General features: G+C 41.3%; 1 protein-coding gene across 1 annotated transcript in view; it reads right to left on the bottom strand.

Moving 5' to 3' along the window:
• The window catches only part of gsg1l (gsg1-like), a 101220-nt gene extending 77985 nt beyond the window's left edge, over positions 1 to 23235 (bottom strand). Inside the window, exon 1 of the mRNA XM_030058977.1 lies at positions 22947 to 23235. Within this exon, the coding sequence (XP_029914837.1) occupies positions 22947 to 23235 (289 nt within the window). The remainder of the gene's footprint in view (positions 1 to 22946) is intronic.
• Between the last annotated feature and the right edge of the window lie 2500 nt (positions 23236 to 25735).

Genomic DNA, 25735 nt, shown 5'->3' with positions numbered 1-25735 from the left:
CCTGCAGACAGAAGACATCGTCCCACTAATATGTCAACCTATAAAAAAATCACAGCATCAGTCTAAAGTGGTCTGGTTTTAATGGAAACTGTGATCTAACATCTGATTTTTTTATTTTTTAGTCTGATTAGATTAATCTGATTTTCAGTGGGTTCTTAATGATCTTTTCTGATGCGATAAATGCTCTCAGAGAGAAAGCCGTGTGTGTAATACAATAACGTGACCTCTGAGTACTAAAAACCTAACTTTGGTGTTCCTCAGGGGTTGTTCCGTTGCCCCCTCTTATTTGCCCTCACTCACTATCTGCATGCTGCCTCTGGGTGATATCATCCATAGTTATAATACCGTATTTCACCAATTAATCGCCGGGCTGCAAATAGCCGCCTGGTTCTTTTAAACGCCTGGGGTCTGCACTCATTTTGCGTATTAAATGCCCACCCGAATAAGCACCGCGGCGATTATTTGCATTATGTTGAGGTAAACCCAAAATAAGGCTATTCACCTTGTATTTGCAGAAGTAAACTGTTAGCCGCACAATAACTGTGCGGCACTTCCGTTTTCTGTCAAAATAAGAGAGCTAGTTATCGTTAGAAAAAAGGGTGTACCGTATTGTACCATATTGTTAGTGCTTTTGTACTAAAAAATATGTTGGACAGTAACTGTCATCACAATAATGGCCTGGTGCAGGTCTGTGTAAAAATAAATAAAGGCCTGCAGCGAATAGCCGCCTGGTTCTTTTAAATGCCAAGTTGATTTTACGTATTAAATGCCTGGGCTATTAATTGGTGAAATATGGTATTAACTTACACTGTTATGCTGATGATACTCAGATCTATATACCCATTAAGCACAATCACCATTCCGAGTTAGCTAACCTTGAAAAGTGTCTGTGTGCTATAAAAGATTGGATGTCCTCAATTTTCTTGATGCTTAATTCTGATATTACAGAAATGTATCACTCTTCTGTAGTTAAAAATCTTTTTGTGACTTTTGACTTTAGGCAAACACAGAGACTATCGTCCATGCATTTGCAATGTCTCACCTCGATTACTGCAATATTCTGTACAGCGGTCTGCCTCTACTACCAAAAGTCTTCAGCTGGTCCAGAATGCTGCTGCCAGGCTCCTGACCACAATAAGGAAGCTTGACCACATTGCACCTGTCCTGATTTCACCCAATGGGTTATTCTTATGTCTATTCAGTATTTCTGTCATTTAAAAAGCAATGGTTAAGTAATATATTAACAATAACAGCAAACAATTCTCTTTTAATAAAACATATTTTTTGAGAGTTTGCTTTGTTATTATTGTTGTTAATATATAGTTAATATATAGACTGTTTGATGCGTCAGCGTCTGCAGCTGTCAGTCAGTGCTCTCCCTAAAACCGCGACTTTCAACCATTTTATTTTACATTTTAGCATCTTTTTTCTATTATCTGTTGGACTTCGGCTATTTTTACACCAACTCCTTGGCCGGATTTTATCTTTCTATTCATTGGATTTATGTTATTAGTGTTTTAACAGTATAACACTACCCCGGCCTACGTTGACAGCGTGGGAAAATTCATCAGAGCAACCGCATAGCTGCTACCAACCGAGGATTTTACTAGGTCTCAAGCTGCTCCCATTACACCCGAAGCCTGATCTCCACACCGGGCCCATTTCTGGGCCCATGCCGGTAAGTCCCACTTCTTGACGTGCTGCTCTACTACCCTTTCTGTGGATCACCGTATCTAACACTACTTTAACGTTGTGGGATCCGTTGTGGGGAGCCCCTCCATGTAAGTGCCCGTGCCCTCCCTGTTAGCGACTGCCACGATCAAATATTTAAGTGATCATAAAACTGTGCACCCTAGCCTGTGTACTGGCCTCCTCTCCTTCCTTCTCCGCCAGGTACCACACACACATACATCATGGCTCCCCTTACCTCCCCCTCTGGCTGTACCAGCTGCTCCTGCCTCGCCGAGAAGATCACAGAGCTGGAAGGACGTATATCCACTCTGTACCAAATCTGTGACGCCGAGGCGCTAATGGATACCATCACCCTCAACCCCCCAAAAACTTACTCCCTCTGTACTCCTGGGTCTGTTGCTGCTCCTGGCGCAGCTGCCTCCGGTCCTGTTGCTGATCTCAAGGCCGCTGAAGCTACTACTCTTCCTCCGGTGACTGTTGCCGCCGCTGCTAACCCACCACCTGACGCCGTTTCTGATGGCACCTGGATTCGTCAGGGGGCCAGGCCAAGGGCCCTGGCAAGCTCCACTCCATCGGGGCCTGAGCCCTGGAGCCTGGTCCCTGCTTCCGGCAGCGAGGGCTCCTCCTCCCACACTGCTCACCGCAGCATCCAGCTGGCGAATAAGTTTGCACCCCTCGCTTTCCTTCCTGTTGATGGGGACCCCCAGGGCTCTCCTCCTTCTTCTCCACCACCATCCCAGGGGTACCAGGGCCCACTGTCATCTTCGAGGCATCCTGCAGCCATACCTGAGCGCTCCTCTCTCCACAAGATTTTCTGCTCCATACCACTGTTTACACCTGCACCACAGCACGCTGTCCGTTCCTCTCCAGTGACATCGTCTCCTCCACCGACCGCTCCCCCGACCTCATCCCGCCCAGAGAGCCCACAGTCAGCATCCCCTTGCCCATTTTTTCCTCCAACTACCTTAATCATCGGGGACTCAACAACCAGACACATCCGCTTTGTTATGCCGTAACACATTGTTTCCCTGGAGCCACAGTCCCAGTTATCCTGAAAAAACTCCCAGATCTGCTCAACACACTGCCCTCCTCCATCCACAGAACTATTCTTCATGTCGGGATAAATGACACATCCCTTCATCAATCTGAGGTGACCAAATCAGAATTCAGAAAACTTTTACAGCTTCTAACCAGCTCCGGGAAATCCATCTTCCCGCCCTCGCCTTATGGTCATGGGCAGGGGAAGTTCAGCAGAGTCCTTCAGCTCCACACCTGGCTCCAGACTACCTGCAGGGCACTCAGTTTAGGCTTCATAGATAATTTCAACCTCTTCTGGAATCGTCAATCCTTTCTCAAGCCCGACGGTATCCATCCAAACAAACTTGGCAACCACATGTTAAAATCCAACCTGCAGCAGATTGACTGTTTACTCCTCACTCGCACTCACACACACTGGTCTCTCCCCCTTCTTCTACTGCACCCTCTCAGTGTACCACTGCCGTCAACCCCCCCTACAGGCCCCTGCTGTCATTACCCCCCCCCTGCCGCTGGTCTCCCTATCCAGACCATCATAACTGTAAGATCCCTCCGCCCTCATGTCACTTTCAAAGCAGTAAATAAAAACAACCTATCTTTCATAAAAGTGAGTGCCCCTGCTTCCTCATCTCACAAGCTGATAACACCAGTGTCATATTCGGTCTGCTCAACATCCGCTCCCTCACAAGCAAAGGACATTACATACAGGATCTTCTCACCGACCATAAGCTTGATTTTCTTTGTTTAACTGAAACTTGGCAACAGACTAACAATTACACCTCACTTAATGAATCCACTTCTCCCAGTTTTATTTACAGCTGTCAACCACGTGTCTCTGGCAGGGGAGGAGGTCTTGTGATGCTCTATCGTGAGAAATGAAAAGTCCTGTCGGTGTCTACCCCTGCTTACTACACATTTGAATCCATCACCTCACAGTTATCTGGGCCCATACCCACCATCGTTGCCACCATGTACCGTCCTCCAACATTGAACAAAGAGTTTTTAAATGATTTTGCTTCATTCCTGACACATCTCTGCATACTCTCTCCAAACATCCTACTCCTGGGAGATTTCAATATCCACATGGACACTATCAACAACACCCTGACCAGGAATTTTACATCTTGCATTAACAGTTTTGGACTTCAGCAATATATCAACTTTCCCACACATTCAAAAGGACATACTCTGGACTTAATATGCTGTTCCGGTCTATCTCCTGTCAACTGTAACGCAACCTCTGTCCCCTTTTCTGATCACATGCTGGTATCTTTCAATGTCAACCTTACACTTTCCAAATTCAATCTCCCACGTACTATTTCTTTTCGTAATATTAAGGACATTAATTTGGACGCTCTTTCAACTAGCATTAACTCCCTCCCTAACGCAGACAGTTTTTCCACCCCCGATGAACTGGTACTCCACTACAACAACAGTCTTCATAATCTCCTGGACAATCTTGCCCCACTTAAAACCAGATCCGTCACTTTTACCCTCTCCGCACCATGGTTCACTCCTGCTCTCAGACAACTCAAATCCAAAGGACGTCAACTGGAACGCCTCTACAATAAGACTGGTCTCACTGTGCACAAGGAAATTTATCACAACCACATTCTCCACTACAAGAACTGTATTTCACAAGCTAAATCCACCTACTATTCTGGTTTAATCACTTCAAATGAAGAAAATTCAAAGACTCTGTTCTCTCTTCTCAACAATATCACTCAATGTCCTGACTCTCTCCCTCCACAGATGTATTCCACTGCCTTTTGTAAGACCCTCTTATCCTCCTTCACTACCAAAATTCACAATATCCACCAGCAACTTGCTCCTCGCTCATTTCACAATACACCTTCCATACTTCCCCCTCTTTCCCCTTCTCAGTCACTCTCAACATTTATTCTGCCATCAGTTTTAGATACCACTAATCTGATTAAAAAATCCAAACCATCCACCTGCCAGTTAGACCCTCTCCCAACTGCTCTTGTCAAAGCCACCATTCCCTCTCTAGCTCCTCATCACGCACATAATTCATTCTTCCCTCACCACTGGAATTTTTCCCTCACCCCTCAAAACAGCAGCTGTCACCCCAATACTTAAGAAACCTGGCGCTGATCCGAATAACCTCAGTAACCTCCGCCCCATATCCAATCTTCCATTTCTCTCCAAGTTCCTTGAAAAAACCGTCACTTCTCAGCTCCATTCCCACCTATCTCACAATAATCTCTTTGAACAATTCTAGTCTGGTTTCCGCCCTCTCCACAGTACTGAAATGGCACTCCTCAAAATCACCAATGATCTTCTCCTGGCAGCTGACTCCGATCTCCTATCCATCCTCATCCTGCTTGACCTGAGTTCAGCCTTTGACACCATCTCACACACCATCCTTCTGGACAGACTCCTCTCTATTGGCATCATTCACACAAATGAGGTTTAAATCCTACCTCAGTTCATTCAACTTAATTCTTTCACATCATAGCCATTCCCAGTCACCACAGGTGTGCCCCACGGCTCTGTCCTGGGGCCACTGCTATTCATCATCTACTTACTCCCTCTTGGTCACATCTTCACGAAACATCACATTCTCTTTCACTGCTACGCAGATGACACCCAGCTCCATATCTCCACCAAATCTGACTCCTCCCTCCCACCTTCCTCCCTCACCGACCATCTCCCCGAAATAAAATCGTGGTTTTCATCCAACTTCCTCAAATTAAACAGTGACAAAACACAAATCATACTCATTGGTACCAAATCCACTCTATCCAAAACCCCTAGTTTCACTTTATCCATTGACAACTGTTCCATTTTTCCTTCCCCTGAAGTCAAGAGTCTGGGTGTCATCCTCAATAGCACACTTTCCTACACATCCCATATCAACAACATAACCCAGTCAGTTAAGGCTCATATGCCTGAGGGCCAGGTGTGGCCCATCATTCACTTCCGAACGTGGGCCAGGTAAGAGGTTTGGTGTAAATTAGTTTAGCTTCTGGGTAAAATCTGGATTTTGGTCTGTCAGCCACATGTGGGCCACATAAGAGCCATTAGGCTTTACCAGAACTCAGCCATACAGGCGTGCCGTATGAGGCCCAGCCATGAGCCATATGATCTTCTTTGCAGTTGGTACAGCTGCGGTAGAGGTCTGGCTATGTTATGGTTCAAACAGCTTGCATATACTTGGGCCAGATATGGGCCACATCTTTGCTGTTTATTTGGGCCACATCCAAACCAATGGAAATTTGCTACTGGGGGATTCACTGGAATTCCTGAAGGCATCTAAACCCCAAAAACAGTTGAGTACTGAATCTTACTGAGAGAACAGTGCAAGTTCGGCAAAGCTTTTCAGTTTTATACTGCATTTCAATTCAGATCTGGATTTTTAGAAATTTTACATTTTAATCTAAATAAGAAGTCAGAAATGCAGGTATTTATACCTTATCTTCTTTAATCTAATTTAATGTTACAGTAGAATAGATTTCATATTTCTATTTTATCAGACATTTATTTACTTATACATTTATTTGAAGTAGTTATCTGCTGTGCATATGTTTATTGTCTGTTTTCAAACTATTTCAGGTTCTGTATTCCAAAGTAAGCCACATGATTTTGTGTCTGACTGCAACCTGGAACTGATGTTCATTGTGAATTACAAATTCATGCCCACAGATTTGATCCGAAATCCAAGGACACAGTTATTACTATTATAGATAGAGTCATAAATCCATGGGCATTGATTTGTAATTCAAGGGCACAAATTATGAATCTGAGAGCATGGTTGGTAAACAGTGCACATATACCATACCATACCATACCACTTTATTTATATAGCACATTTAACAACAACAAAGTTGAACCAAAGTGCTGTACAAGTTAAAAGACAAAAAACAAACAAATAACACAAAACAAACAAATACCACATAAGAACATAAAAACATACATGGTGTCACATACAAACAAATGACACATAAAAACATAAAACATACATGGTGTCGCATGAGCAGTCACGCAGGCTATGTTTTAAAAGCCAAAAAATAAAAATGTGTCTTTAGGCGTGATTTAAACACCTGCAGAGTGGGGGCTTGCCTAACATTCAGCGGCAGCTCGTTCCACAGCTTTGGGGCTGCCACTTTGAAAGCCCAGTCTCCCCTGAGCTTCAACCTGGATTTAGGGACGGCCAGGAGAAGCTGATCAGAGGACCTGAGGGGACCTTGACGGAACAAACAGTAAAATTTTAAACTCAATCCTAAAAGACACAGGAAGCCAGTGGAGGGAGGCCAGTACAGGGGTGATGTGCTCTTGCTTACGTGTACCAGTTAGCAGACGAGCAGCAGCGTTCTGGACAAACTGTAAGCGGGAGATGGAGGCCTGACTAACGCCGACATACAAGGCATTACAATAGTCAAGACGGGATGTCATAAAAGCATGCATAACCGTTTCAAAAACAGAATGCAATAAAAAAGGTTTGACCTTGGACAGCCTCCTAAGATGAAAAAAGCTCTTTCCCACCACAGCATTTATCTGTTTGTCCATTTTTAGGTCAGAGTCAATTTTCACCCCTAGATTGGTAGCAGTTGGCTTCACAAAAGATTCAAGGGGGGCCAGATCACCAGGAGGAAACACAAGTACATTGCTGGGACCAAACACCATGACTTCAATTTTGTTGTTGTTGAAATTTAAAAAGTTTAAAGCCAGCCATGCTTTGACATCTTCCAGGCATGCATATGTCTGAGAGTACACATTGCACATGGCTCTTTTTGTTCTGAATTCTACTATGCTCTTTTTTTAAACTTTTACTTTGATGACCATAACCAAACAAGAGTGGTTGGGTGGGTTACAGATTTATGCAAACCTGACACCTTCACATGTCTTCTATTTCTAAGACTGAATTGCATGTCCATGAAAAAACTCAAAAAGATGATGGAGAAAAACATAAATGCAGTATTGATTTTCTCCTTTCAAATGGTAAACAAAGCTGCACAAAGCTCACTAAATGAGTTTTTAAAAGCTTTTCAAATCTTTCTCCCCAGGGAAGCATCTTGCCCCCAGACTACCATAGCATCTCAAGGGAAGTGCCCCGTTAAAAATCAGCATTATACCATTTCTTCCTTATTAGAGTTTCCAGCAGTTGTGCTTTCAGATAAGGCTGGTCCTGTCCCTTTCAGGATCTGTGCACACCATTGATACATTTGAAAACAAAATCAGAAAAACTGAACAGTGTGGGACCTTTTAAGAACTGCTTAGAAATGAAACTGGCTGGTGAAATGCTGAGTCTGCCACTCACTATGACTACGTTACAAAAAGGTCAGTGTGATGCCCTGCGATGTTGCCAGCTTTCTGTGACCTAAAGCTTCTTCTTGGAGTTTTAAACCCTGTTCTCATTACTGCTCTTCAATTCGCTCTTCACAGTGCTAAGCTCAGCTGCTTACATGTTCACAACATGTCTGCCCAGACTGCAGTGATGTAATAAAATTAGTAAGCCTGACTGAAACGTACAAATCTAAACCCCATAGTATTACTGTATTTCACCAATTAATCACCCAGCCGCAAATAGCCGCCGGGTTCTTTTAAACGCCTGGGGTCTGCACCCATTTTGCGTATTAAACGCCCACCCGAATAACCGCCAGGGTGATTATTTGCATTATATTGAGGTAACCCAAAATAAGGCTCTTCACCTTATTTTTGCAGCAGTAAACAGTTATCCGCACAATAACCGTGCGGCACTTCCGTTTTCTGTCAAAATAAGAGCGCTAGCTAACGTTAGAAAAAAAGGGTGTACCGTAATCTTAAATGACCGACTGTAAATATGTTGGACAGTAACTGTCATCACAATAATGGCCTGGTGCAGGTCTGTGCAAAAATAAATAAAGGCCTGCAGTGAATAGCCGCCTGGTTCTTTTAAACGCCTGGGGTCCAAGTTGATTTTGCGTATTAAACGCCCGGGCGATTAATTGGGGAAATACGGTATCTTTTTTTAAAAATTTTATTTAACTCTTATTGAATGAAATGGCCTTGTGTCTCTCCCATTGCAGGCCTGATTGCACAGAGAAAAATAACATTTATAAAATGCTTCTTTACAAGACTATGTGGCTGATTCCTTGTTTGAAAAAAACATTTGAAAGAGGTTCTACACTGAAACAACTGGCTCCACAAAAAATATCTTGAAAAAGCTGCTTGGTTGTTAAAGTTCTTGGAAGAACCATTTCCGGTTCCTCTGGTTCTTTTAAATGGTTCTTTTAAAGAAACAGCTCCTTAAAGAACTGTGGTCTGAAAGGTTCTATGTGGAGTCTGAAATGGTTCTCCTATTGCAACACTATGCAGAACTTGTCATGTCCTTGAAATTATTATGTTTTGTTGGGTTTTGTTTCATGTCTTAGGAATTATGTTTTGTTTTGTTCTTGTGTCTTGTCTCGTGACTTCCTGTTTTATTTTGATATCCCACTCTCCTCTTGTGTCAGGTCACTTGCCCTTCCCCTTGTGTGTTTCCCTCTAGTCTGATTGTCTGTGCGAGTTCGTCCTGCTTTGTCTTGTTTTGTCCTGCATTGTCTTGCCACGTTCATGTTCCACGTCAAGTCTCAAGTCAAGTCAGGTTTTGTATTTCCTTTGTTACTTTGTTTTGTCATAGTTTTGTTCTCAAGTTTCTTTGATACTTTGGTCTTGCCTTTGTTCTAGTTATTCCTCGTCAAGAGTGATTTTGGTTGCTACTTTGTCATAGCGAATCTCAGTTGTTACTTTGTATTGAGTTTTGAGTTGATACTTTTCCTTGTTACTTTTGTCAGTGAATTTAAGTTGTTACTTTTGTTATTAAATTATTTTAGTTGAACTCTTGTGAGTCGTGCGATTGGGTTCAATCCTTGTGGTCATAGTTCTGACAGAACTTTTTTTTGTTCAAGGTGACACCTTCTTTTTTCCTTTAAGAAATGAGAATAACCTGCTTTTTCCATGTCTCTTTTCTCTCCTCTTTGACAAAACTTTTGCTGGTTCCTCAAAGAACTGTTTTATGGCTCTCTGAAACACCTTTGAACCATTTGCAGAAATGGTTCTTAACATCCCCTGAAAGGTTTGTTGTGGAACCAGAAAAGGGGATTCTATAGCATCAGTCTGAAGAACCGTTTTCAGTACCAGCTGGCACCTTGATTTTTCTGTGTTATAACTTTTAGTCTTTTGTCATTTGTTTTGCTTTTGTGCTGACATCTCTCCTCTCCTCTTCAGAGTGCCTACATTCTGTGTGTGTGGGTGTGTTGAGCCACAGGTGACACCTCTGATTGGATAGAAGATGTTTGCGGATTGGTCACTTGTAGGATTTAAACACCAGCTGATGCTGCCCTCTCTTTCTTGCTCTCCCACTTTCAACATGGAAGCCACTCTGTGTTTACTTTGAATGGAATGTTGTATTTGTTGGTCAATTTGTGATTTATAATAGAGTGAGTAACTTAAGTAAAGAGTGCTATTTCTTCTGTAGTTGTGAGAGTTGATACATTTGTAAACAGAAGTGAGTGGATTACCTGTAAATGGTTAGATTTTGTTTATTTTTAAGCAGTAGTTATAAGTAGGAGAGAGAAGTCCTTTTTCTTTGACATAAATTTTGTCCTGTATTTCAGTTAAACAATAGGTTAGAGCCTTGTCTTTTTTGTCAGGGAAGTATAAGTTTGAGATTGACTGGTTCTGTTTGTTGTCTTGGGCTGTGCTCATCTCTGAAGCCAAGAAAAAAACTTCTCTACTTGTGAAAATTGATTTGTTGTAAAGGCTATCCAGTCTTGGAAGTAAGAAGAGTGACGGCTCAACACATGCTGTATCGTGGTTTCCCCTAGACCTGGGACATAACAAAAGCAATACAATATTCAAAATATGTACAGATACAGTATCACAATATAGTGTCTGTTATACAACAGTTAGACTGTATTAAGTGAATTTGATTGGGTAAGGCATTCCATGAGTTCACATGAACTTCACACCTCAACAGCAAAAAGACAGACATGCGTCCAAAAACAACAATGGATTTATATTATGAATGGTCATCAGAAGAAGACGAGGGGAAGCAAAGAAGCCTGGATCCTGTGTTCTTTGCCCCCACTGCTGATTGTAAGGCAGCGCTGCCTCCCAGGCTGTCAGTGTGGTTGGGGCTATAGTTAAGATGAGGCTCAGGAAGCAATACCTCAGACAGCTTCCTGGACAACAAAATCCCATGAGTGGATACTACGATGGAAAACTCGAGGCAAGCTAGCCTGTGGTTGGAAAATGTTTCTATTCAATTCAGTTGAAGCTTGAATTCTGGCATAATAAATAATCCATAATCTGTTGTCGCTTATTATGCTAACTGATGCTTGTAAAACTGTTGTATAAAATTAAAATTTTTGGCACTCAGCCTGTGGCCTTGTGCCTATGACTGAGTCACAGATATTCACTTTAACAGCTGTACCTCTTGTGTGATATTGCTTAATTTTTAGCTGAGAATTGACCAGAATCACTGAATGATTGTCCAGACGCCATAAACAGTTGCCATAAACAGTGAAATCAGGACTGAGACAGAACTGTCCATACTGAGTCTGACTGGAGTTCAATAAGACTCACTGTAAATTCTCTGAGGAAGATTCTTAATTTTCAAACTTGCATGAAGAACAGAGTAAATTGCACGGAGAGCAAGCACAGTGAGACCAGCAAATAAAAGAAGGAAATTAATGCAATTTTAACCTGAGCAGGTTTCAATATCACATGGGCACATCCCACACTGTGAACTACATGGAAATTAGGTGCAGTGACTGAATGAAATATGCTCTTGGTTCTTGATAGGCACTGAAAGCAACTAATCAGAGACATGGCGGAGGGAAACCCCACTTAACCCACCTTTTTTAGGCTATTGTTTCATAATATTAGCAGCAACAAAATCATTGAGCATTTTGCATAACATTGTCCAGACAAATAGTACCTTATTTCAAATATACAATTATTAGATTCTATTGAAAGAAGAGCTGTTTGGTGGATTGGATGAATGTTACATTAATTTGTCTCATTATTATATTATTATTCATAAACAGCCTTAAGTCACTCTCAGGTTTGTATTTGATGTGCAAGGCCACACCAAATTGCCACATTATGAATGTAATTTGGCTTAACATTTACTCAGTACAAGAGAGAATGAGAAATTGGCACTACACTGAGTTGAAAGTGACCATATAGAGATAGTATTGAATGGTGAACAGTATGGAAATTGAAAACATATACTCTCAGGTTTTTTGTGCACGCTGAAGTAACTAGATTGTTAATTTGTGCTGCTACACACAAAACTTGCTAATCAAAAAGTCAAAAATCTCAGTTGTACCTTGTACCTATATTTTATGGATTGTTGGGAGATTTGAGGTTGATTGCAAGAACAGAACAGACATGGATGTGACTGAATATAAACCATAACTAATGTAAGATAAACCAATGATAACATACTACCTTCCTCCCTCTGACTGAGCAGTAACGAGCTTCTAGTTTGACAGAACTATTAAAGAGCTATTAAATTAGCGAGATGTTTCAACAATATTCTGTTTAACATGGGAATCAGCCAGGCGTCTTCACTCAGTTTCTCATAATGTGAATATGAGATCACATGGTTTTACCCAGTGTTTTAAATTATTTTGCCTTCCTTCTAAATCTATTGAGCCACTCACTTCTTTGTCACTGTGTTTCTTTTAAAGGACATGCCAGTCATTTTAATCTTTGGCCCTTTACTACAATTTCCCACATTTTACATTGCAACAAATCATTTTGTAGATTAACAGGTTACTAAAGATTTCACAACATATATTCAAAATCTCTCTATTTTCAAATATGAATTTTAGGATGAAAAACCCACCTTATATTGTTCTACAAAGTCTTCAGCATTCATAAGCCACAGAACTGATAACTGGCTGTGTAAAGCAAATAGAAATAGAAATACAAAGAACTTATTGTCGTACAACAAAATTAGGAGCGCTAATCCTGATCAGTGCAATTAATAAGACAATTAAAACAAGTACACATCGAATAAATATGAAACTAACTGAGGGTGTATTCAGACCTGTGGCTCGTTTGCTTTGTTCCGATTCAGGGGCTAAATCGATACAATTGTTGCATTTTTCTTTTGGGTCGTTTGTGTTCACAAGGCAACAGTCTTGCTTGTTTCATCCTGCATCCGAGTGCGATTGCTGTGTTCACATGTGTCCAAACGAACTGATCTTTGGGGGGGAAACGCTCCCTGTTTCGGAACAACTGCTCTAAACGAGACAGGCCTGAATACACCCTTAGATGCTATAAAAAGAATGGATATTGCACTTAAAAACATTGTGTATTGCAGTTAAAAATGTTGTATGTTGCACTTCAAAAGCTGTGAATTAAAAGTTAAAAGTGGCTCAGCAGATGACAGCATTGTCTATAGTGTATGTGTATCTCCACAGTGTATGTAAGTTTCCCCAGGGACCACTTTCTGGTGGAGGGGCCGTTTCATTCCCAACAATTTCAAGTCACAACAGGGGGCCGCTACCCCCACCTAGGCCGTTATTGTAAATAAGAGTCTGCTCTTAATTAACTTGCCTAGCTAAATAAAGGTTGATGATGATGATGATGATGATGATGCTTTTAGGAAAACTAATGTGGACGACTTTATTACAATGAATACAGAATCTGTATTCCATCATTGTAGGTGGGTTGCATGTACCAGATTAGAGACAGTCTGTGAGGGTCATGTCAGAGGGCTGGAACAAATGACATATGTGGCTGTTTGAAGTCTCTGAAAGTTCATTTTCATATTGAAGTGAAGACAATGGAAACCCATGGCAGGATGAAAGGGAGGAAAAATTATATTAGTTCTAAAATACACTTGCTTTGGGAAAAGATGAGCAGAAGAGTTATGCATACATATTTTGTAGATATTAAGCTAAACATGCAAAATCAAGGCTATATCTTCCTATAAAGCAGTTTGTAAACTTTGCATTTTGATGGGAACTACACTAATAAATTTGTTGCTTTTATTATATTATTATTCATCTGAGTGATGAGATTTGCATGCACTGATCAAAAATCTGCTTATGTAGACTAAATCGGTTCTAAAGATGGCCTGATATCCAGTCCAAATCCCTAAAAAGTTTACTGTATAAGCAGAGCAGCCAGGAGTGGGGTTGGAAGTTAATGAATGTTCATTAGGCTTTGGTGTCTGTACGATCTCTGATGCTGCCTCTTTTTTCTTCATACTTACTTCTCCATCCTAACGGGCAACATGAGAGATGGTTCAAAGGATTTTATGCTCCACAAAGGCAAACACGAACAGAGAGGGGGAGTAAGTAAGTCAGAGAAGGATGAGTATGTGAGTGCAAGGAAGATAGGGATGGAGTCGCACTGTACCACGTTAATTAGCATAACTCTGTGTTTAGAGGTACATGTGATGTTGAAGCGCTCTTTTATCCTCCCATACCAGAATTAGCATTAGAAAGACTTTTTTTACGCACATTGAGGAATTCACGATTACTTCTAATGCTCTAGGGCTTAGACTGGTGACATCCTCAATGCAATCTCAGGGACAGTGTATTAAAAGAATACTTCACCCGTAATGCATAATTTTTTATATCACGTACTCATTGTGTGCTGCCTTCAATTTCCGATAACGAAAGTTTTACTTGCCATCCTTTATGATAAACTATTCCAAAAATGTAAGCCATATCTGATCCAATGGAAGTAATTGAGTCTGTAATTTTAGAATTTTTCAACAGCAAAAACAACAAAAGTTAAATTTAAAAAGCTCACACATGCTGTATAATCCATATCTTTGGTTTCCTGTTGTATGCTCAGTGCTTCCCAAATACACATATTTTCCCTCAAATCATGCTGCAGACTTCCACATGAAGCTTGCATGTACAGATGTGTGCATTTGACTGGTTGAACCACTGGGATTTTTTTTTTGTCTCACTCCCATTTCTTCTTTTTGCATTTTGAAGCTCTACTTACAACCTTCTTAAGATCCAACAGTGCAAAATGTAAATTCTTGCAATTTCTCAACTGGTCTTAAAATTTTAATCAGGAGTGTATATATATATATATATATATATATATACAGTACAGGCCAAAAGTTTGGACACACCTTCTCATTCAGTGCGTTTTCTTTATTTTCATGACTATTTACATTGTAGATTCTCACTGAAGGAATCAAAACTATGAATGAACACATGTGGAGTTATGTACTTAACAAAAAAAGGTGAAATAACTGAAAACATGTTTTATATTCTAGTTTCTTCAAAATAGCCACCCTTTGCTCTGATTACTGCTTTGCACACTCTTGGCATTCTCTCCATGAGCTTCAAGAGGTAGTCACCTGAAATGGTTTTCACTTCACAGGTGTGCCTTATCAGGGTTAATTAGTGGAATTTCTTGCTTTATCAATGGGGTTGGGACCATCAGTTGTGTTGTGCAGAAGTCAGGTTACAACACAGCCAACAGCCCTATTGGACAACTGTTAAAATTCATATTATGGCAAGAACCAATCAGCTAACTAAAGAAAAACGAGTGGCCATCATTACTTTAAGAAATGAAGGTCAGTCAGTCTGGAAAATTACAAAAATGTTTTAAATGCTTTAAATGTGTCCCCAAGTGGAGTCGCAAAAACCATCAAGCGCTACAACGAAACTGGCTCACATGAGGACCGACCCAGGAAAGGAAGACCAAGAGTCACCTCTGCTTCTGAGGACAAGTTCATCCGAGTCACCAGCCTCAGAAATGGCAAGTTAACAGCAGCTCAGATCAGAGACCAGATAAATGCCACACAGAGTTCTAGCAGCAGACCCATCTCTAGAACAACTGTTAAGAGGAGACTGCGCCAATCAGGCCTTCATGGTCAAATAGCTGCTAGGAAACCACTGCTAAGGAGAGGCAACAAGCAGAAGAGATTTGTTTGGGCCAAGAAACACAAGGAATGGACATTAGACCAGTGGAAATCTGTGCTTTGGTCTGATGAGTCCAAATTTGAGATCTTTGGTTCCACCCGCCGTGTCTTTGTGAGACGCAGAAAAGGTGAATGGATGGATTCCACATGCCTGGTTCCCACTGTGAAGCATGGAGGAGGAGGTGTGATGGTGTGGGGGTGTTTTGCTGGTGACACTGTTGGGGATTTATTCAAAATTGAAGGCACACTGAACCAGCATGGCTACCACAGCATCCTGCAGCGACATGCCATCCCATCTGGTTTGCGTTTAGTTGGACCATCATTTATTTTTCAACAGGACAATGAGCCCAAACACACCTCCAGGCTGTGTAAGGGCTATTTGACCAAGAAGGAGAGTGATGGAGTGCTGCGGCAGATGACCTGGCCTCCACAGTCACCGTACCTGAACCCAATCCAGATGGTTTGGGGTGAGCTGGACCGCAGAGTGAAGGCAAAGGGGCCAACAAGTGCTAAACACCTCTGGGAACTCCTTCAAGACTGTTGGAAAACCATTTCAGGTGACTACCTCTTGAAGCTCATTGAGAGAATGCCAATATATATATATATATACACTATATTGCCAAAAGTATTCGCTCATCTATCCAAATCATTGAATTCAGGTGTTCCAATCACTTCCATGACCACAGGTGTATAAAATCAAGCACCTAGGCATGCAGACTACTTCTACAAACATTTGTGAAAGAATGGGTCGCTCTCAGGAGCTCAGTGAATTCCAGCATGGTGCTGTAATAGTAATGTAATAGGATGCCACCTGTGCAGTAAGTCCAGTTGTGAAACTTCCTCGCTACTAAATATTCCACAATCAACTGTTAGTGGTACTACAACAAAGTAGAAGCGATTGGGAACGACAGCAACTCAGCCACGGAGTGGTAGGCCACATAAAATCACAGAGCGGGGTCAGCGGATGCTGAGACGCATAGTGCGCAGAGGACGCCAACTTTCTGCAGAGTCAATAGCTTGAGACCTTTAAACTTCATGTGATCTTCAGATTAGCTCAAGAGCAGTGCGTAGAGAGCTTCATGGAATGGGTTTCAATGGCCGAGCAGCTGCATCCAAGCCTTACATCACCAAGCACAATGCAAAGCATCGGATGCAGCGGTGTAAAGCACACCGCCACTGGACTCTAGAGCAGTGGAGACGCGTTCTCTGCAGTGACGAGTCACGCTTCTCCGTCTGGCAATCTGATGGACGAGTCTGGGTTTGGTGGTTGCCAAGAGAACGGTACTTGTCTGACTGCATTGTGCCAAGTGTAAAGTTTGGTGGAGGGGGGATTATGGTGTGGGGTTGTTTTTCGGACGTTGGGCTCGGCCCCTTAGTTCCAGTGAAAGGAACTCTTAATGCTTCAGCATACAAAGACATTTTGGACAATTTCATGCTCCCAACTTTGTGGGAACAGTTTGGAGATGGCCCTTCCTGTTCCAACATGACTGTGCACCAGTGCACAAAGCAAGGTCCATAAAGACATGGATAAGCGAGTTTGGTGTGGAAGAACTTGACTGGCCTGCACAGAGTCCTGACCTCAACCCGAGAGAACACCTTTGGGATGAATTAGAGCGGAGACTGCGAGCCAGGCCTTCTCGACCAACATCAGTGTGTGACCTCACCAATGCGCTTTTGGAAGAATGGTCAAAAATTCCCATAAACACTCTCCTCAACCTTGTGGAAAGCCTTCCTAGAAGAGTTGAAGCTGTTCTAGCTCAAAGGATGGGCCCACATCATATTAAATCCTATGGTTTAAGAATGGGATGTCACTCATGTTCATATGTGTGTGAAGGCAGCCGAGCGAATACTTTTGGCAATATAGTGTATATATATATATATATATATATAAATATGTGTGTGTGTGTGTGTGTGTGTGTGTGTGTGTTTATGTATGTATGTGTGTGTGTGAAAGCTGCTTGCTTTCTCCTGCTCTTTATCTTGCTTTGTCTCTATAAGCCATTTATTTACTCAGGCACATACTCACGCACCTAAACACACACACACACTCACTCAAACACAGACATCCACACACACACACACACACACACACACACACACACACACACACACACACACACACACACACACAGCTTCTATTTCTCTGTTTTTGTTACCTCATTCATTCACTGTCACTCTGACACACATATGCACATTACACACAGTGCTTCCCAATCCATCCGTCTCTAAGCAGTGTTGCTGGCTAGAGGATGTCACAGACCATAGCCTCCCTGCCACCGGCCCGCCACCAGCTGTCTAACAGCTGGGGTTTGGGGTCTGTCTGCCATCAGGAAGAGCTTCTAAACTGACACTGCTTTGTCTTTTCTTGCCGGGTGGTCTTCTGTTTTTATTACTTGTTTTGCTCTAGGTTTTGGTGATTTTATTTGGAGCAACCTTTTTGTGGTTTTCATGTTGTAAGCACAGTTTTATCACTATATTAATAACCACGGCACTGCCATCGTTTTACTGGCTGTGCAAAGATGCCCCTGAGACAGTAGAGCACATCACAGCAGGGTGCAAGATGCTGGCAGGTACAGTATACAGGGAGCACCATAACCAAATGTACAGGAACATCTGCGCCGAACTGGGGCTGGAAGTCCCAGGGTCAAAATGGAAGACACCTCCAAAGGTGTCTGAGAACAACAGAGCCAAGATCCTGTGGACTTTCCAGATCCAGACGCATAAGCTGGTGGTGGCTGATCAACCAGACATTGTGTTGGTCGACAAACAGCAGAAGAAGGCAGTAGCGATAGACACAGCAATCCCAAGCAACAGCAACACCAGGAAGAAGAAACACCAGAAGCTCGAGAAATACCAAGGGCTGAGAGAGGAACTGGAGAAGATGTGGGGAGTGAAGGCAACAGTGATGCCGGTGGTAGTCCGAGCTCTCTGGGCAGTGACCCCTAAACTTGGAGAGTGGCTCCAGCACATTCCAGGAACAACATCTGAGATCTTTGTCCAGAAAAGCGCAGTCCTCAGAACAGCTAAGATACTGCACAGAACCCTCAGGCTCCAGGCCTCTGACAGAGGACCGGAGCTTGAAGGAGACACAAGACCTCCCATTGGGGATTTTTTTTTATGTGTGTGGTGTTGAAAACACCATATAACAAATAATTACATTTAATCAACTACTGTATCACTATGTTGACTGATCTACAACTACCTGAACATCAAGCATTGGAGTCATACAACATTTTAATGATCATATTGCATTTTCTGTGGGCAGTGCAGCCATGCTGTTATGTCAGGTTGTTAACTGGACATTGAAGGAGACTTGCCCAACCTTGCAACTTGGACTTTTGGTACTTTCCATTGAACTCAGAGCTAGGATAAACTTCCTGCACGGAAAAGTGCAAAGGAATGGCAGGTGGACAGAATTACAGAAAAATCTGAAACCTTGGAGTCTGCCAAAATACCTGTATATGATGTAAGTGCATAGTTGCAAACAACACAGACAGCAATAAACAAGATTTTCATCAGAGTTGAGACATTCAATAATTGGAAAGCTCCATTAGAGGGCCACTTATTTTATTATTTTTTTTTTTATTCAACTTTTATTTAACCAAGTGTAAACCCACTGTGATTAAAATCTCTTTTGCAGGGGAGACCTGCAGGATAAAAAGAGGAATACATGTAAGTTACTGACACTGACAACAAGTCAGAAGTCAGAAACAATGGTTTAAATGAATGCAGCATCATTAAAAAAAAATTCACACATGAAGCCTTGTCTTGCTCAGCATTGGGTATGCCACTTTTTTTTTTTTTTTTTTAGCATGGATCCTATTGCCACTCAGCATAGTGCACAGAGCCCCGTTTGGATCAGTAAATAGTGCTCTGGCACATTACTGCTGGTGTTTGTTTTCTCTTGGAGTCCTATAACAAGGATATCCCAGCTGTGTCAGGAAATCACTTGTCTTTGTTGCTGATTCTTCATCTGATTGAAATCTGTCATCTTGCAGGCAGAGGGTCTGTTGGAGGTTATTCATGATTTGTAAAAGATGTCTGGCCTCAGTGATGCCAGAGTCTGCCTAAACTCTCAGCAGTCAGTTTAGTTGGTATGTCAAATATATTTTTGTATCACATATTCTGAATTTTTTTCTTTTCTTTTCTTTTCTTTCTTTCTTTCTTTTTTTTTTGTCAGGTTACTCTCAAGTGACACATATCACATGGAGACACTTTAATTGTACGGACATTGTGCATACACCCCAATGTGGCTTCAAGCTGGCCTGCTGGATCATTCCCGCTTTACAAAGGCCCAACAGCAACCCCACTAATGGTGCTTTCTGACATTTGACCATTGTTGTATTTCATAACTAAACAGTACTAAACACCAGTTTACAATAGGTTGTGGGTCAGGCCACATATATTTGTCCCAACCCGACCCAAGACAGGAGCGTACTAACCAAGCCCAACCTGAGCACGACAGGCCTTCTTTTTTTGTGTCCAAACCTGGAGTTTCATTTACCAACTGAAATAGCCAACTGAAAATGTGTTGCCTTCAGTGTCATCATGTAAACTCCAACACTATACAGGAAGTTGCCTAGAACAAACAGTATGTCCATCATTTTTATTTTTTTACACTAGAGTTTCACTAAAATAATGGCAACATGACCAAACCTAATGTCAAATAATTTCTACATACATACATACAATTTCATTATACAACAGGTTGTATAATGAAATTAAAATGTAATGAAATTACATTTATTATTATAATGAAATTTCTTATTTATTTATTTATTTTTTATTATTATTATTATTATTATTATGAAATTAAAACATGACATAGTTTGTAAAATTGTTGTATAAAAGCAATATCACACTCGAGGTTGTATACTGAAAAAAGTAACAATAATAATAATGATACATTTTCTTTATAGATCATTATTCATGGTACTTATGATTTAAAATAATAAAAAGTTACATACTAAAAACAGATAACACACAGGATTAAATATAATATCAGCTCTGCAGCCTCGTGACTACAACCGAATCCCAGTCGTGCTGATATAAAGGATTTCAGCACTCTCTCTCTTGTGATATTACTTATTTATGAAATCAATCTCAGAACTCATTTTTAGTTTTCATGTGGTTTTAAATTTTTCCTCTACATTTTAACTCTAGATTTTAGGAAAAATGTTGCAGGAGGACAGTGTTTTACCTCCTGGCCTGCCCCCTGCAACCACTATTAAATTGGCTGGCAAGTTGGCCGAACACGTAGAGCTGCTGTTCTTTCACTGCTGAGGCCATTATTGAGGTGTTTGAACAACACAGTGCATCCTCTTCCTGCTCAATCACTGAGAACTGTTACAAATTCTTAAAATATGAACAAACGAAAAATTAAGTGGGTGGCAGATTGACTGGCTATTTTACCAGATGTCAGTGTAATGTGTGCAGATGGACATTATGACACAGACTGACATTATATTATGTTTCATGAGGCTTATATATGTGAACAAATTGCATCATTATTTGCATCGTTTTATCTTTCTTGTTTGCTTTTCTTTCTTGATGTTATTGTTATGCTTGTTGTTATGTATTTTTTTTTTTTAAACTTTGCAACAAAAGATTTCCCTTTGAAGATTGATTGATTGATTGACTGATTGATCGATTAAACTTAAAGGAATGATATTAAAAAAATGGCTATTTAATCTTTGAACTGGACACTTAAACGGTCTGGAACAGGCTATAGCAGCAGTCTTCAAACATTTTCATGTTCAAGACCACCAAATTGACTTTCATGAAGAGCACAGACCCCCATTTGAGGATATTTCAGGGACCCTGATATGAAAAAAGTAATTTTACTTATTGTGTTAAATTGTCTAGTCCTTTCAAACCTGGGCACATTCACAATGGGGACAACCAGGACATTAAAAAAAATTATAGGAATATTAGCAAAAAAAAATTGAGAACAAAATTACCAGAAAATTAGCAAAAATGAGTAAATAAGTAAAGAAAAAATATCCTTTTTATTACAAGAAAGCTATGTTTCTAATATCATACAATTATTCTTGTTTTAAATGCTTGAGAATGGCAACTGAACGCACTTTAACTATTCCCCATTTTGCTGAGGAGCCCTGGAAGACCCTCAAGGACGCCTTGGGGTCCCTGGACCCCATTCTGAAAACAACAGGGCTATAGGATAAGTATTCACAATATTTCAGTGGCCAATATTATCCTCCAATCAATTAAATGGAATAATGGCATTTCAGCTCCGATAATGAAGAGCATTTTCTTACAGAAGTTGTGGTTCTTCTAGAGGTGTTACATTTGAGTAATTTCCAAGAAAAAAAAATACTGAAGACAGTCATTCTTATATCAAAAATTGTAATTGACAGGACAGTCCATCATCACAGGTGATGAAATTGTGGTGCAGGCATTCATTTGTAGAATTCTTCGGTGTGGTAAAAATGGTGTGGTGACAGTTCTGAGGCTGAGTGAAAGAAGACCAAAAAGGCTCACACTGAAGCATTTATCTACTAAATCTGCAACCTCCTGTTGTCTTCCAGATTTTGTTTTGGCCCACCACTGCTGACAGCGAATGAATTATGATGTGCTGACAGCGATGTATGCAAAACAAACAAACAAACAAACAAACAAACAAAAAAAAAACATGAATTCTAATCTGACTCACACTAGACACCAGATAAGTGTCTGATCTAAGACCACATAATGGTCGAAATCTAATATAAAAACAGATTTTTTTGTGTGTTAAAACTACGCAGAAACAATCTCATCTGTGTCACATGTAAGTAAAAAAAAAAAAAAAATCTGATTTGGCCCACTACAACCTTTAATATGAACGTATAGCCTATGTGCCGTGCGCCTTAACGCACAGCGGCTAAAAGCCACACAGATATCAAGAATAAGATATGATAATATTCTGTGAAGCATAGATGGGCTACGCAGAAGCAAAACAACCAACAACACACCTCAGTGTAATTATGAAACTCAAACTAATGATGTGTCACTTTTACACAGCGAGGTTATTATTTAACCAACACTGGAGGCAACTTTGCTTTCATTTTTACCTGTTTCATTTGTTCAGTAAACCAGCAGCGGCAAAATCGTTGCATCTAATATTATTTATCAACAAAACGCTCAAATCAACTTTAAATGGCTACAATTGTAGAACCAAAATGAAACAATGACAAGATTATTCTATTTGTGATCAATTATTTGGTCGCTTTCGGTAATAAATACATAAAGTGCAACAGCCATCCAGGACCCGCTGGCTTTCAGGTATGACAAGTGCGCACACCCAGCCTCACATACCCCGTTTACCCACCTGCCCCATGGATGTTCTCCTCGCACGAGTACCAGATCCCGGTGTGGAAACGGCGGAAGAGGAAGCGGTCGTCCCCGGTCTCCCAGCTGTAGTGCACCTTGTTCCGGTCCGTTTCGTTCACCCCGTAGTCGATGCAGTTGTGGCGCCGCTGCTTGCTGCAGTTGGGCTTGGGGATGCGCTGGGTTCCCTCGCACCAGTACGTGGTGATGAAGGCGGTCGTGGAAAAGAGCAAAGCCACCAGGTTCAGCACCACCGAGAGCAGCGCGCGACATTTCCGCGTCGTCTTCATGATCTTTCGAGCCGGTCGCGTCCCCGCAGGCCGGAGGAAAAGTTCATCCGAGGCGGGAGGCAGGAGGCAGCAGCTCCCGGTCAGAGGAGGAGAGGCATAGCGCGGCTGGATGGAAAGCACCGGGACGGACGCACAGAGGAGTTACGCGCGTCTGCCTCTTCTCCGCCTCTCTGTCCTCAGGGCAGAGTGAAGTGACAGCTTGGCCGCGCTCTCTGTCCGCGAGGGGAATGGCACCGGTAAATTATAATTATCGTCCTCCATCTACTTAAGCATCACATCTGACACCTTCCACCCACACAAGAGTTGACCGTTCATTCTCACTGAGACATCCTGCCGCTCTCTGCAGCCTGCGATGCCGCCCCCCCCCCCCCCCCCCCCCTTTATTTATTTCTTTTTTTTTATCAGCTACAGCCTTGTCCAATGTCAGCCTTGACTCTCATCAGATGAGCTTACAAATAACGATCCCATAGACTATTTTGCCAAAAAAAAAAAAAAAAAAAAAAAGTCATGGGATATTTCAAATAAGCTCATTGCCTTGTAGTGTAGATCACCTGGTAGTCCACTATGCACAAAACATTTTCTCTTACCTCTAAGAGTTTTCTCAAGCAGGACTAAAAGTTCATAGCTGAGAGTTCCCTCTCTCTCTCTCAGAACCTGTTACAGAGTTAGGACAACTTTTATTGAGGAATTGGGAGAACTCTTAAACTAAGAGGAGGGGTGGGGCCATGTTTCATGAACAAGCTTACTTATTATGCACACTGTGATTGGCTGATAGGGCACAGCTCTCTGTCAGAGCAGATATGAGGTTGACATGTTAAAAAGAAGAAGGCTCTTGTGAATTGTAAGTTAATGCTGTCCACACAGTGACAGCGTTTCCATGTTTCCAGTTTTGACAGTTTTACACATCTCCACGACTTGGAAGTTACCACAGTTACTAACAACTGCAGCAAAGTGAAGAATTTTAAATTTCACTGTTGTTTTCAATCCAAGTAGGCGTTAGTGTCAGCCAGAACATAATGTCATGTGTACTATGAGTGGCTGGTAGATCAATTTTATGATCTATACATGCATCACAAATTGGGACAGGTGTCTGTAGCAGCAGAGCAGGAAGGCCAACTCAAAACTATAGCAGCAGAAATGAAAGTGTTGCAGACCATTGTAGTTAGATATACCAATGTGAAACATTGCCGCATCCCTACCTGCCTCTGCTAGCCTTGTAATACATTTGGCATCGGTGACACCTTTTTCAAAACTCATTATCATTGAAAGTTTGAAGATGTTGGCCCGACTACAAGGCGGATTGCCTGCAGAGGCTGCTTGTGATTTGGCTTTAGTGACTTAGGAATGCTCTTCACCTCCTAAATGTTTTCACATTTAGGAGCTGTTTTTTTTTTTTTTTTTTTTTTCAGCTAAAACACTTTCCAAAAAGGAGTTTTTAGGGGTAGATCCTAAAACGGCAAATTAGGAGCTACTTTTAAAATGATTTGTTAATAGTGAATAGTTGTGAATAGTTGTTACAACCAAACTAATAACTTTCAGTAGTTTTACTTTTAATTTTAGTTTAGGATTTAGAATATGTATTGATCAAAAAACAAAACAAAACAAAACAAAAAAAACACACACACACACACACACACACACAAAAAAAAAAACATTTCCTTTAAGTTTTGCAACAGTTTAAACAACATTTGTGGATGCTGCTGAATATAAGTTGTTGGCCAAATAATAAATCCCCACTGATGTCTCTGCTAAGTGTTTGAAACTTCATCAAACTAAGGTATGGGTTTCCTATTCTTTACAAAAACTGTGCTGTAAGCTTTAAAGTATGTCTCCAATGAATACTCGTACACATGGGTCTGGCATGTCTGACCTTTCCTTCTTTGTAGTTTCAATTGATTCTGTCAGGGTGGAAACAGCTTTAAGAAACAGCATTAACACTAACAAGCCAGTAACTGTTTTGTTCATAAAAGGCCAATATTAATTTTTTAATGCTGATGATGCAATATTTATTGATTAACTAGGGGAAAAACTGATCTGCCACGTTTATCAGTCAAATTATACAAATCTCTCAGAGTGACAATGAAAGCCTCATGTTTAAAGGAAGAGATGCTGATTAGCTCTGGTAGAATACTCCCGCAACCCCACACACCCTCCGCTACACATGTCCCACATACCCCTTACAGGCATCATCAACGCCTCATGCTGTTATTTGTTTTTCCAAGCACAATGTCCTCGATGGACACGCAGAAACTGGTCAGTCTTCTTATTGATCAGCCAGCAGAGCGTTCATATTGCCAAGCACGGAAATCACCTCTGACAAGGCTGCACCGCCCACCGTAAAAATCCATCACCTCCCATTTTATGGCTCCCACCCTCAAATCAATACAGCGTGTGCCGGCTGTGCAGGATGCAGGCATGTGTGTTTGTGTGTGTGAGAGCAAAAGAGAGAGAGAGACAGTGATATGTGATATAACTCTGATGTATGGTCATCCCGTCTGAT

This window comes from Myripristis murdjan, chromosome 8 (genome assembly GCF_902150065.1).
Source record: "Myripristis murdjan chromosome 8, fMyrMur1.1, whole genome shotgun sequence".
In the NCBI taxonomy this organism is placed as follows: Eukaryota; Metazoa; Chordata; class Actinopteri; order Holocentriformes; family Holocentridae; genus Myripristis; species Myripristis murdjan.
This window is presented reverse-complemented; position numbering and strand designations above follow the sequence as displayed.